Below are 12,003 nucleotides of genomic sequence, written 5' to 3'. Positions count from 1 at the left end.
TTGTACTTCTAAATTAAAATTTTTCATTTTCTTATGGAGATTGTAGTGAATCTGTTGCTTTCCCAAGAATGTTTATTCTACCTAGAGCCATGTTCTGTCCTTAGTTCTGGTCTGGATCTCTTCTAGACAGTGATTATCTTTCCCATTGAACAGCAAATTTCTTAGAGAGCATCCAGGAAAGAATCATCTTTTCCTCTTTGAGCGTGCAGTGCTGGAGCTGCTACTGTAGCTTGTCATACATTACAATGCTGTCAGCACTGACTTTTCTCCTATCACATGGGTTGTTGGAGCCAGGCAAAGGCAAAGCCAATGAGCAATCTCAGAAACCTCCAGCGTCTCCATCAGTGCCTGGCGACAGGCTGCTCCACAGCACGGAGCTCTGCCTCTGCTCGATTGAAGCAACACCTGCCCACAGCCTCTGGTCACTGAGGGATCTCTTCGCTGTTAGTATCAGATTACCTAGTACTGAAATCCTTCTCTTTTCTCTGCTGCTGAGATTTACTGTTCAGCTTCAGTGAAGTTTTTCTAATTAAACAGGCTTTTGTTCCTACCTTTCAGAGTTGCAAGAAAGCCCTGTTCTGCAAACCATGAGTCAGCATAGCTGTGTTTTGCTGTTGCTTCTGGCTGCTGAGGGAGACTTGCAGGTCTCCTTCTGCCTGGTGGGAAGAGAGCTGCTGAAAGACACCTCCTTCTTAGGGTCTTTCACAGAATGACACACACACACCCCCAGCATCACAGCCCTAATCTAGCAAGGTATCAGTGCGGAAACTGAAGCCTCAAAACCTGAACAGGATGAGAAACGTGTAACCTTTGGAGAATGCTGGAGCTGAGATGCTGTTCCAGAGCCAGCCTCTATTCTTAGAAGAGTGGTGAAAGTCATAATTTAAAAATAAGATCCAGTGCAGTGCTAGCAAAGAATCATATTCATGGTATTCTGTGAGTAAATCCATCAACATGAATTGGCTTGACTTCAAGCTTAGAAACACTCCACCAAAATAAGGCCCAGCTGTGAGGTGTCAATAGTTCCAATCTGAATGGGAGAGAAGTAGACTTGGCACTTGCTACATCAGGTGCTCTCAATGGGGTGGGCGACCACTTCCCTCCTTCCCTCCCAAAACTCATGCCTGTAGTTTACTCAGCGTTACAGGTCAAACAAGGGCTTTTCAAGAGCTTCTATAAGAGTTAGCCAATGCCAAGTGGTGAAATCGGATGTATATACTCCCCCTGTCGAAATTGCCCCAGGTGCTTATGAGGCTGCTGTTGTTCTGCTGTCTGGTAGGGGATAAATGCATTACATTTACATGCTTACACCATTTACAGCTATTTCTGACTGTTGTGTGTATTTATCCCTGTCCTCTTTATTTCTGGCTTGCATCTAGGTTACCTAATACTGTGTTTTAACTAGGAATGTCTGATGTCTTAGCATATCCCCTTTTAGGATCATGTATAGTAAACAAAGGGCCAATTTCAGTCTGGCTTTGAGCATAGATGGCCACAGATCCATGTTCATGGATTAGAACATGGGGGACCATCTGATTCATAATCATTTTATCAGGAGAAAAACCACACAACTAGTTGTATTCAAAACCTGTTCATCTGCTGCTTCAGTCCTGTGTGGATTTTGAGGTTTCCCTCAGAAACCTCACTCATTTTTTACAGCCACAACTGGATGTAGGGCATAATCCTTTCCCATTTGGGTTATGCAGAATTTTTCCAATAGCTTCAACTGAAATAAGCTGAGACCTTAAAGTTTACTCTTGCACTTCCTCAGGTAAACGTGAACTTTAGTTAGGATCATGCCAACACATGAAACACTGGATCTCATAACAACATATCTCTGGAGCTGATCTGGTGGTTTTACTCACCATGTAACCCTCACCCATGAAGCCAGTCCCACCAGGGTGAACTGAACTGCATGTGTGAGTTACGCTGCTGACAGGCTGTTTTATCCCATGCAAAAGTGATCAGCCGTCTGTGTCTCATGGCCTGGCTGTAGGTGTGAGTCGTGCCTGTTAACTCCTGAGGCTCACACTACCCAGTGATGTCAGTGGGAGTCTTGCATGAGTAAGCAAGCTATTCTTTCCTCTAATGAAGTTATTTGATTGTTCTGTATCGTGCATTTAAACTGTAAAGGAGTTTTACACAGCTGCTACCAAAGCCACACATCTCATTCCAAAGTTTCACACTGCAGTTTTATGAGGGAAGGAGTTAGCTACATCTGAAAAACAGCCCAAAGATAAAAGAAGCCAGAAGTTAAAGAAGTCAAGAGGGTATGTAATAATTCAGATAAAAGACAGAACAACCTAGTGAAAAATTCATGTTTTATTGTTATTAAAAGGTCGTTATTAAATTGGCACAACACATAAAAATAGATCTGTGGTGAATGATACATATTACTGTTATTGCCAGGTCATTTCATGCACACTCTCACTTTATAACATCAGAACGTAATAAGACATTTCATCAGTGTTACTTCAGCAGAGAGAGGCTGTGCTTTCTGTTGACTCTATCAAATGGATAAAGCAGACAGAAATAGTCCTCTATTCATACTTAAAAATAAACTCAGGAGAATGAAAGAACAGATTTTCAGAGTATGCCCCAGCTGAAAATAACTGGAGAGGGAGAGCTAGAAATACCCCTTCTCTTATGGACCTATTTCCATGAAAGTCAAAGGGATTTTTGCCATGGATTTTAAAAGCAGCAGGATATAGTTATTTGTTGACAGACAGATGGAGAGGCCTAGCAACAGAAGCTAGGGAGGACCTGTGGCAAAGTATGAGTTTATTATTTTGATCTTGCACATGCTGCTGAATCTACTTGTAGTAATTGTGCATGTTCATAACAGCAGTGATTGCTGGGAGGAGCTGGGAGGGTGTATCAAAGCCAGATAAAGCGTCTGCAGCTCATTTTTTCTCCCCATTTGGGTTGGTCTGGGTTCTAACTCCACACGCCATTCATTGCAAAGTGACTTTTACCTGTACACTTTCTGATCCACATGAGAAAGTCAGAACAATACCCATGATTACAAAAAATCTCAATGGGTCACTAACTGTTCCTAGACTTGTGTAGCTTTTCTTCCTACCTTCTGTGCTTATCACAGTGAGCATTTAGGGCTGCCCTCAGCCTGAGTCTTGTACTGTCATATCAATGCCAGGGGTGCTGGGAGGTTGCTTAGAGCCACCACTAACTGGCTCAGCAGAATTGTGGTTCTGCAGTTTTCTGCATGGAAAAAAACACTGTAACCAGCCTCAGTGCAGAAAGCAGTGCTGTAGATTTCTGTTGGGACCATTTCTCATAGGTGGGAGGCAAGATGAGCCCCACATCAGATACACTACTTGAATGTCTGGGGAAGTATTCCTTAGTGGCACGGCTACTCCTAAATTCTCCTATTATTTATTTGGAAGCCTCTTTTAAAGAAGGCAAGTAGGAACATGAACCCATTCTTGCCTTCCAAACTTGCAAGCAATGCTGTTTTTTTGCTGTGACCCTGGTATGGGGTTGCAGAAGACAGAAGCTAACGATGTGGTAAATGCCCATCCCTGGGAAACTGTCACACAGCTCCAAAGCCTGTGCTCTTGGTTGGCCCTGAAATAGCCACTACCTCCCTCTGAACTCATGCTCTGCTAGGACTACAGCACGTCGTGCTACCCCAACCCTCCTACCAAGCTCAAGAGTGCTGTGGCTACTCTGTTCTTGTTTCCTCCCCAGAGAAGAGTTTTAAGTCCCAGAAAATAAAAGTCTCAGCACTGCTCTCTTACATTAAAATCCCAGGATTCAGTCTCAGCCTCAGAGCAGGAGAGTGACAGGGGTGGAAAGCTGGCACAGCAGAACGGTGAATCAGGCTCTCCTTTTGGTTTTCAGGCTGTTTACTCAAAACAGCCCTTGAGAAAGATGCTATGCCTCAAGCAGATGTCACATTCAACCGGTTTAGCAATATTACGCCTATTTCTTCTCAAGCTAGTCAAGGAGGGGAGGGAGAATATAATATATATTAGTGCAAGTTCACATAGACAACATCTGAATATTTAGCACAAAATGTTCTCTCAAGGTGGGGCAAACATTTCTAATTGTGACACAAAAAGAAGGTATTTTGTAACTTTTTTTTAAATTGGCTGTGAAAACGTGTTTATGCGAAATACGTTTAGACACAGACTACCTCACATGATACTAGAAGTATTTCAAGGCTCTTTCTGAGTAGGCAATAGCCGCCTTTTTTTTTTTTTTTTTAATCAGCTTTATCACAGCCAATTCCAAACATAACAAAATAATTTGGTCATGGTGTTTTGGCTTGTTTTTTTTTTTCCTCTTTGGAAAAAATAAAGCTATGCTAAGTTGAGGGATTCTACTACACATGGGTTTTACCCACTCAAGGCTTCTTTCATTTCAGAATTAATTTCCTCCTTCAGAGGAAACCACAGAAATATTCAACCAATATATTCTAGCATAAGGTTTCAAAAGTTGGTTCACACACTCAGTCCTGAAAAGTGCAGCTTCCAAGAAGCTTCAGACTGAAAAACATTTAGAAAACCTGGCCCAACTTGGAAACAGTCTTATTTCAGGTCTGGTAGGGTATATATCTAAAATGAATATCTGAATAATGCCTAAACTGTGGAGACCACACAATTCAGATATAAATTTTGCAGCACTTTCTCCCACCTTAAACATTTGGATTTGGCTCAAAGTCCAACTGAACAGAAAAGTTTAAGGCCTCAATTTACTCTGATTTACACTGCACATTGCAGTGTTCAGCAGTAGCTACTGAAAGTGGTCAGCCAATGCATGCAACAGCCCTTTGATACATAAGCATCATCCTTCCTTCACCTGCCTGCCATAGCCACTGCCCACGAACAAAAGAAAAATAAGCTTCCAAACTGGTGTTAGACAGACAAACAGATGTGGAAGCCGTAACTGTGACTTTCTGCCCTTTCCTGAGCTCTCAGCCAAACCACAACCCATCAGAAGCAGGTTCACAGCCCTTCTTGCCTCAAAGCCTGGCTCAGAAACCACAACAGAGCAGAATCAGGTGGTGGGCGCTGTGGTTGGTGGAGTTATGCAAAGGTAAAACACGATTAAGGCTCAAAAAAAGCATTTTCCCGAGACAGAAAACTACTAGAGCAGGAAGAAACAAGAGTGCCCAGCACAGCAGATAAGACCAGAGACAGGACAGTATCGCTGGGCCCTTGCTCCTGACAGACACGCCGCTGACGTGGTAGTGCACTGAGTTCATCTCAGCATCCCTGGCCTCGGCACTGTGCCGTGCCAAGCCTCTGCAGGATAGGAAAAATCCGAGGGCTGTACTAGCCTGTTCCCACTACCAGGAATCCCAGGTGGCTGAAAATTCAAGTCAGCCAAATCCCCTTTTCTGGGCTACAGTTAAGGCAGGAGGGGAAATCTCTGCTCTCAGGGAGACCCGTTTTGGTTTTGTGCTACTGTAGGGTCATGGTGCTACTTATTCTCTCCAGCCCCCTACTTTATGGCCCTCTGGACTAGCAGGACAGCCTCAGGCAACAGCACCTCATCAGCAAACCTGGCTATACATATCTAGTTGGAGAAAGCGCTAGGCAGGGAGAGTGCTAAATATCTCTCCAAACAGAATTAATCTTCTGCCTGCATCTGCTTTGGAACTATAGAGCATTTCCAAGCTGGAGAAAAATCCAAACACCTCATGTAGAAGCACCTTTCCCTTGGATTTTTATTATCATAATCATAATGATTTTTAAGAATATATTTTGTACCGAAACACTGTCAGCATTCTTTATACAATGGAAAATGACAGTCATCATGTATCATGTAAAAGAGTAAAAACAGAGCAAGATAGGAACATTTCATATCAAGATTCAACCTGGAGTACAAATAGAATCTGATGTACAACTTAAAAGCCACACACCAGATAAAAAGATCATCTGGAAAACAACAGGTTCTCTCTTAATTTGAAAAAAGGAGGAAAAGTCAGGAAATGTCAATGTTAAGGCTAAAAATTCCATTTTTAACTCTTATTTTATAGGTGGCAGCCCAATTCTTTACTTGTCTGCAGCAGTAGCAACACCCCCCTGGCTTTACAGAGACTTGCACTTGCATGAAATAATAACCATGCTTCTATGCTCAGAGGACTCTGATTGACCTCAACAGGCTTTGGACTAGAGCCACAGTTGGAATTTCAGCTTGCAGTCTAAGGCTTCTTCACTGCAGGCCAAATTAGTGCAAAATGAGGCTTTGCAACCGGCATTCTACCCCTAACTTTGGATATTCCAGTTCTGGTTGCTTTAAACCACAGCTTTATTGCAGGTTTAACATAGTTCTATTTGTGAGATTCTTCTCTCTCCTTTTTTTAAATACTGTGCTACAAAGAATGTTTTTGTAGTCTGTGTCTTAGAAAGTCCCTATATTACATATTTTCAAAATCGCCTAAATATATGTTTATATCATTATTATAATTACTCAGAAAGACCTGGTATAGTCTACTGTGAGCAGCCAAGGAAAAAAAGTGTATTTAGTCCTAAAGTAGTCAAGAAAAGTGGCTGTGTTCATTTATAGTGTAGCGCAATGACTGTGTTTATACAGCTATACCTACTATTTAAAAAGCTACTTGAAAAGTTATTATTCATGTGCAGTAGCTGATTTTCAAGCATTAATAACTTCGCTGTCTAGACAAGTTTTAATTGTCATATCAAAGGCCAAATATGTTCTCAAACAAGTGCAAAAAATCTCCCATCTCCCCTGGAAAGAGGCTGGTTGTCTTTCTGAACAAAGAGACTGCCAAATGTAACTTTTTCTCAGGTCATAAAAGCAAGTTAAACCCACAAATTTGCCATTTAAGTTTTCAAAATGGATCAACTTTAACTCAAACCTGTCCTGTGCAGCAAAGTTAGTAAGCCCTGAAAAACAGTTTCTAGTGAATATGCAGAGAGTTCCCCCCACCCCCACCAACTACCATGCCCCCATTTTCCCAGGGCCTAGAGGGCTCCATCAAAATGTAACTAAATGTTCGACAGGAAACATGATTTTTCAAGAACGATACATAAAGTTTACCCAAAGAACCTAAGACATTTTGTACATTCAAAATGTTTACACTTTGCTGTTCTTAACCATCAGTAAGATTGTTCATTTTTACTAATACATACAATGAGTATAAATAAATAAACTACAGATAAGCTTTAAAAATTGTATTAACAATACATTGTGCAAAAACTCGTAATGATCTACATTCTATGCAAATACCCTGACTAAAATATACAGGCTGTGTCCTCACACCCTCATTCAGTTTTTGCACAGTCCTTGGGCCAAATCAGCGGCTGGGAGCAATCGGCAAAATTCCATTGCAAGCCACGGAGGTCATGCCGATTTACACCAGCAGAAAAGCTGGCCCCCAGGCGTGTGCAAAAATCCCACAGAAGTCAGTGGGAATTGTGCTTGATTAAGGACTAGACAGTTTGATTGTACCCCGTTAAAGTGAGTGGGAGCTTTGCCACTGATTTCCATGGAACCAGGCTCAGACCCCAGGTAAGGACATCAGCATGTGGCCCTGTGTTGTGCTACACTACTCCACTTCAGTGCAGAAACAGTATTTGCAAAAGAAAAAAACTTTTTTTGTGGTCACTGCTGTTCAGTAACTGGTTTTAGCGCTGAATTACAGAAATTGCCTTTCTGTGAGATTTGAAACAAGACTGCAAGTCTTTCTGAATCCATTCCAATTTGATTATCCAGCACAGGCGGGCTATTATGATCCAAGAAAAATGGCTCAATGTCTATTAACCAGCAGTGTTCTTCATTAGGATAAACAACAGGCCGGTTCATCGGCACAGGAGTGAAGAACTGCATGCGGAAAAGGAACGGGGCAGCCTTCCTACCATAGCTGTGTCCAGAGCCAGCTGTCACTTCTCCAAACGGACGATGGCACCTGAGCCGGTTTGGAATCTGCAGTCCTAACAAGTTCAGCCAAGTTTTGTGAGCTGAAGATCTCCATTTATCTTTATCGTATCAATTGCTGACAGTGTTTCAATACGGTGGTAAAAATCAAAGAGCTGATGTCCATCCACAAATATTCTAAAACGGGGATGCTCGCAAAGTATCTCGACCTGTAAAAATAAAATGGTGGAGCACATTGTTCACAGTGTAACTGGGAAGTTATTTCACAGAATACAGAGAGCACTCCAATAGCCTTTAAGTAGTGTTGGTGTGGTTAGACATTTTACTACTTCATGTGCCATGTAACAGCCAGGGCTGGGACCAGTTTGTCCCTGTGACACCAGTTACACTGCGATGGACCTGCTCTTACTCCACAGGGACATTAATCGAATCTCACACTGCCACAGCAGGAAGGACTCTGGAACCCAGTCCCACTGGCATCTGGGAGGTTTTGCATCTTGGAATTACAGGGGGAAGAAGGTGTATCTCCAACCCAAATCTTGCATTCCTTGCTACAGAATTTTTTTTGCTGCAGAACGAGGGGGCAGTTCCCTCTGCAATGCTTTCCACACATCTGTTAATTTACTGGAAGGGAACAAACATGAGAGGAGGGATAGGTTTGCCCTCCCCTCCCATACATCCTCACACAGCTGCTGCAAAACTAAATGGCCTTCATGACTGTGGCTGCAAAGCCCAGGACTCCCTGTTGGACTAAACTCCATACTTGGGCTGCAGCAAGGGAAATGGAGTGCAGGATGGCTTGAATTCAGCTAGACAGTTTGCATGAGGCAGAAACAGGCTCAGGGAGGGACACAGCTCATCCCTCCTAGAGCCCTGCAGAAATGCTTTGGAAAAGCAACAAAGCCTGGAGCTGAACAGGCTTGGACAGGTTGGGAGATTCCTGATGTTAGGGGTGGCTTGAGAGGGTGCCCTGTAGTTAAGCTTCACTAGAGCTGCCCTAGCAGGAAGCAGGGATATGAGGGCACAGAACGTGTGTTTCTCGACAGGCCCTAGGAGACCTCTAGGTCCAGACAGGCTAAGAAGGAAATCTGCATGGAAGCTGCATGTAAATCCTGGGTCATTTCAAGAGGCTGGTAGTCTGGAGTGAGGTGCTGCACCCAGGCACTTGACTTTGCTGCTATTATAGCATACAGAAATGGGAACAGGGCCAGTGATAAACAGAGTGAGCCAAAGCCTGACTGACTTAGGGCAGGTTGCGGTGGGAGAAGTGGCAGCAGACAGTCCAGGAGAGCTTAAGCTCCTGGGGGCCTGGTACCACACCACGTAACAGGGAAGCGCCCGTGCTGCCGCATAGCTCCGGTGTCACTGCGGCAGGCGCATCCAGCCTTAGGCCTTGTTATGTAAAAGATATGGTTAGCCTCAACACTGCTTACGATCCATTTTTTCAGATCACCCTGGGCCATGCCAGAAAGGTAATTGGACTGGATCACAAGTAATTGACATGAACACTTAACAGTCTAATTTAGTCACTGAGAGGGAGATCATCAAATGTACAAAGTCAATTGGGAGCCTAAATTCCATTTGTGCACTTGGGGAAAGAAGAGAGGGGGGAAAAAAAAGAAGGAGGAAAATAGCAACTCCATTTCTACAGTAATTCATGCCAAATGTGCAATATTGGTGTCCTCTAACATCAACTGTCATTAGTGGGACACCCACAAAACACGCTCTGGGAAATTTGTCTAGCTTGTCTGAGGGCCCAGCCACCACCCACAGCAGCAGGCAGTATAACCCTCTCAGCCAGAGCAGGACTGAGCCTCCAAGCCCTTTCAAGTGCATTTCCCACATGCACCAAAGGGTGTTGCCAGTTCTGATGGGAGTTTGTAGAAGCAGGTAGAGCGCAACCAATTTGCAGCAAAACCAGTCATAAACACTCTCTCAAAGGCCAAGCATCTGGGGAGATGGTGAGCTTTTGGGGTTGGGGGAGATTATTTTGGGGCAAGAAGGATTAAGTGAGTTTGGCAGCTGGTCAGAGCACTGGCGTTTAGCAGAGGGGCCAGCAAGGTTTCATAAGAGGGGCGGGGAGGAGGAGGGTTTTTCTGGGTCAGCCGCATGGAGAAAGCATGCGGCCTTTTTTCCTCAACATTGTGAAGCTGCTGAGAGAGAAGGAACCCTCTGCAGCTGCATAGTTTATTAGTCCTGATTTGCAAAGACATCTTCACATAACCATAAACACTACAGATGGGAATCTGCTTCTAGGTCAATCCAGTCCATCCCTTGCACCACAGCATTTTCACACACACCATTTTCCAGCACCTACAGACTTAAATTTGACAGGATATTTAATCCCAGTGTTCAGAAAATAATACCACAATTGCTTATCTGTTTAATCAGCTAACACGAAGGGCTAGTCAACCTCAGCATAACGTCCCTGAAGACAAAGGATGAACAAGATCCTCATTAGCTGCACCAAATTGCAAACACTACGTCCATTATAAAAACCATCAAAACATACGGCAGTCCCACAGAGTATTTACATACTCCAGTAATAACTTGTAATGCACTAATAACATAGAGGTACTTTTTAATTTATAGCTATAAAACTAAGCTCAGGAAGTGCGCTTCATCACATAGTATTACAACCTCCAACTTGTCATAGCACCCCAGTGAGGTCTTTGTAGCCCCATCTGAACTGCCTGCAGTTGCATACAGCAGTGGGATCTCTGCGCAATTTCTGATCGACACAAACAATCCGGCAACGGATGTCTCAACCGGACAAGTGTGGGCTACACCGTGATTTTGCAAGAGGCAAGTCGGGTTCTGCTATGACTGTGATCATATTACATTTTATCAGATACGGCACATGCCGCTGTCATCCTGGTACTCACCCTAAAAGGCTGGTCCGGTATAAATGGAAAGTAAGGAATAGATGATTGCTCTTCCCCCCATTCTCCAGCTACACAAGAATTTCTGACAAACTGTCTATCTGTAAACACGGCTTTCAGTTCAATAGCTACATCCGCAGGAGGATCTTCCGACTCCCCGCAAGTCAGACTGATGCCAAAGCTGCAACGCAAATAGAATGTCTCTCATTCAGCCAGAAACAAGCAAATATGCCCCAAATGCCGATGGTTTAATTTCTCAGCTTATTAAAGCCCTTGACGGTATAGCAGCAGCAGCAGGGTGTGACAGCTCAGCTTGTTCAGGGAATGCTATGAAAGCTCAGCAGGGACAAGAACATGGTTACAGTGCATATATATATGTGTGCGTGTGTGCATGTGTGTTGTGCATATATGTATTTATATATGCTCTATATGTTCCTTTACTCCCAAGTGAAATGTTAGGAAACAGGATCCCTTAAAGAAATGCCCCCTCTATGGGTCAAAGGAGAAATCAGCACGCTATATTTAAAATGATAAAAAACAATCCCTCTCCAGAAAGCAGGGGTGGGGGTGTGTGTGTGTGTGGCCTCCCTCCTCGCCCTCTCCCCGGGCCCAGCACCCCAGGGGTGGGCAGCCCTGCCCGGTGTTACCTCTCGGGGTTGAGGTCCACTATGCCCATAACTAAGATCTTCTTTCCCGGCCTCATTCCTCCTTTGATGTGCCCACAGAAGGGGACGATCTGGAAAGGACAGGGGAGGGTGGCAAGGGTCACACGGCATCAGCAGCGGCTGCCGTTGTGCAGCCGGGGGCGGCGGGGGGATAAAGGGGTTAAAAAACCCCAAATAAACCCCCCCAAAAAAAACCAAATAAAGGTGATTTACCAGGCGAGGGAAGTATACATCAGCTTGCACCGGTGATCCCAGGGAGTTGTTTAAATGTCCGTCCTCTATTTTCTGCAGGTAAAAAGGAGAGCGCTGAGGCAGATGCCGGCGGAGCCGCTCCCGGGCCCCCACCCGCTCCGCTCCGCAGGTGCCCGCCGTGGGGGGCCTGCTCTACCCGCCCCCCACTCCACAGCCCCGTCCCGGAGCCCCGGGGATGGGGCAAAGCGGCACTCACCAGCGCGTCCCGCTCGGCCACGGTCCCCGCCATCTTGTGGAAGCGGCGGCGGCGCTGGGGACGGGGCGGAGGGGGACCGGCGGGGGCGGGGGAGAGGGAGGGAGGGGAGAGAGGGAGGGAGGCCGTGTGGCGGGCCCGGTGG

The 12,003-nt window shown here is 44.8% G+C and overlaps 2 protein-coding genes and 1 long non-coding RNA gene across 3 annotated transcripts in view; 1 reads left to right on the top strand and 2 right to left on the bottom strand.

Moving 5' to 3' along the window:
* Nucleotides 1–8,104, top strand: part of LOC142055009 (uncharacterized) — a 25,067-nt gene extending 16,963 nt beyond the window's left edge. The window contains exon 2 of the long non-coding RNA XR_012659764.1: nt 7,773–8,104. This is a non-coding gene — a long non-coding RNA (uncharacterized LOC142055009). The remainder of the gene's footprint in view (nt 1–7,772) is intronic.
* The window catches only part of ACTR2 (actin related protein 2), a 516,258-nt gene that overhangs the window by 349,435 nt on the left and 154,820 nt on the right, over nt 1–12,003 (bottom strand). The gene's annotated exons all lie outside the window — the stretch shown is intronic.
* On the bottom strand, nt 5,669–12,003 carry LGALSL (galectin like). Its single transcript, XM_075088360.1, has 5 exons — nt 11,862–12,003; nt 11,627–11,698; nt 11,396–11,484; nt 10,752–10,929; nt 5,669–8,075 (listed from the first exon to the last, which is right to left on the bottom strand). Exons 1-5 carry the CDS (start codon nt 11,892–11,894, stop codon nt 7,932–7,934), a joined length of 516 nt encoding a protein of 171 aa, XP_074944461.1. The 5' UTR covers nt 11,895–12,003; the 3' UTR covers nt 5,669–7,931.

This window comes from Phalacrocorax aristotelis, chromosome 3, assembly GCF_949628215.1.
Source record: "Phalacrocorax aristotelis chromosome 3, bGulAri2.1, whole genome shotgun sequence".
Lineage (NCBI taxonomy): Eukaryota > Metazoa > Chordata > Aves > Suliformes > Phalacrocoracidae > Phalacrocorax > Phalacrocorax aristotelis.
Note: the sequence above shows the minus strand (reverse complement) of the source record. Positions and strands in the feature narration are given on the sequence as shown.

Excerpts from the sequence above, each read along its gene's own strand:
- LGALSL (XM_075088360.1), bottom strand. The coding sequence starts at position 11,894 with ATGGCGGGGACCGTGGCCGAGCGGGACGCGCTG. Across the intron at positions 10,930-11,395 it reads GTGGACCTCAACCCCGAGAG|CTTTGGCATCAGTCTGACTT; the intron begins GTAACACCGGGC and ends TTTGCGTTGCAG. Across the intron at positions 8,076-10,751 it reads TACCGGACCAGCCTTTTAGG|GTCGAGATACTTTGCGAGCA; the intron begins GTGAGTACCAGG and ends TTATTTTTACAG.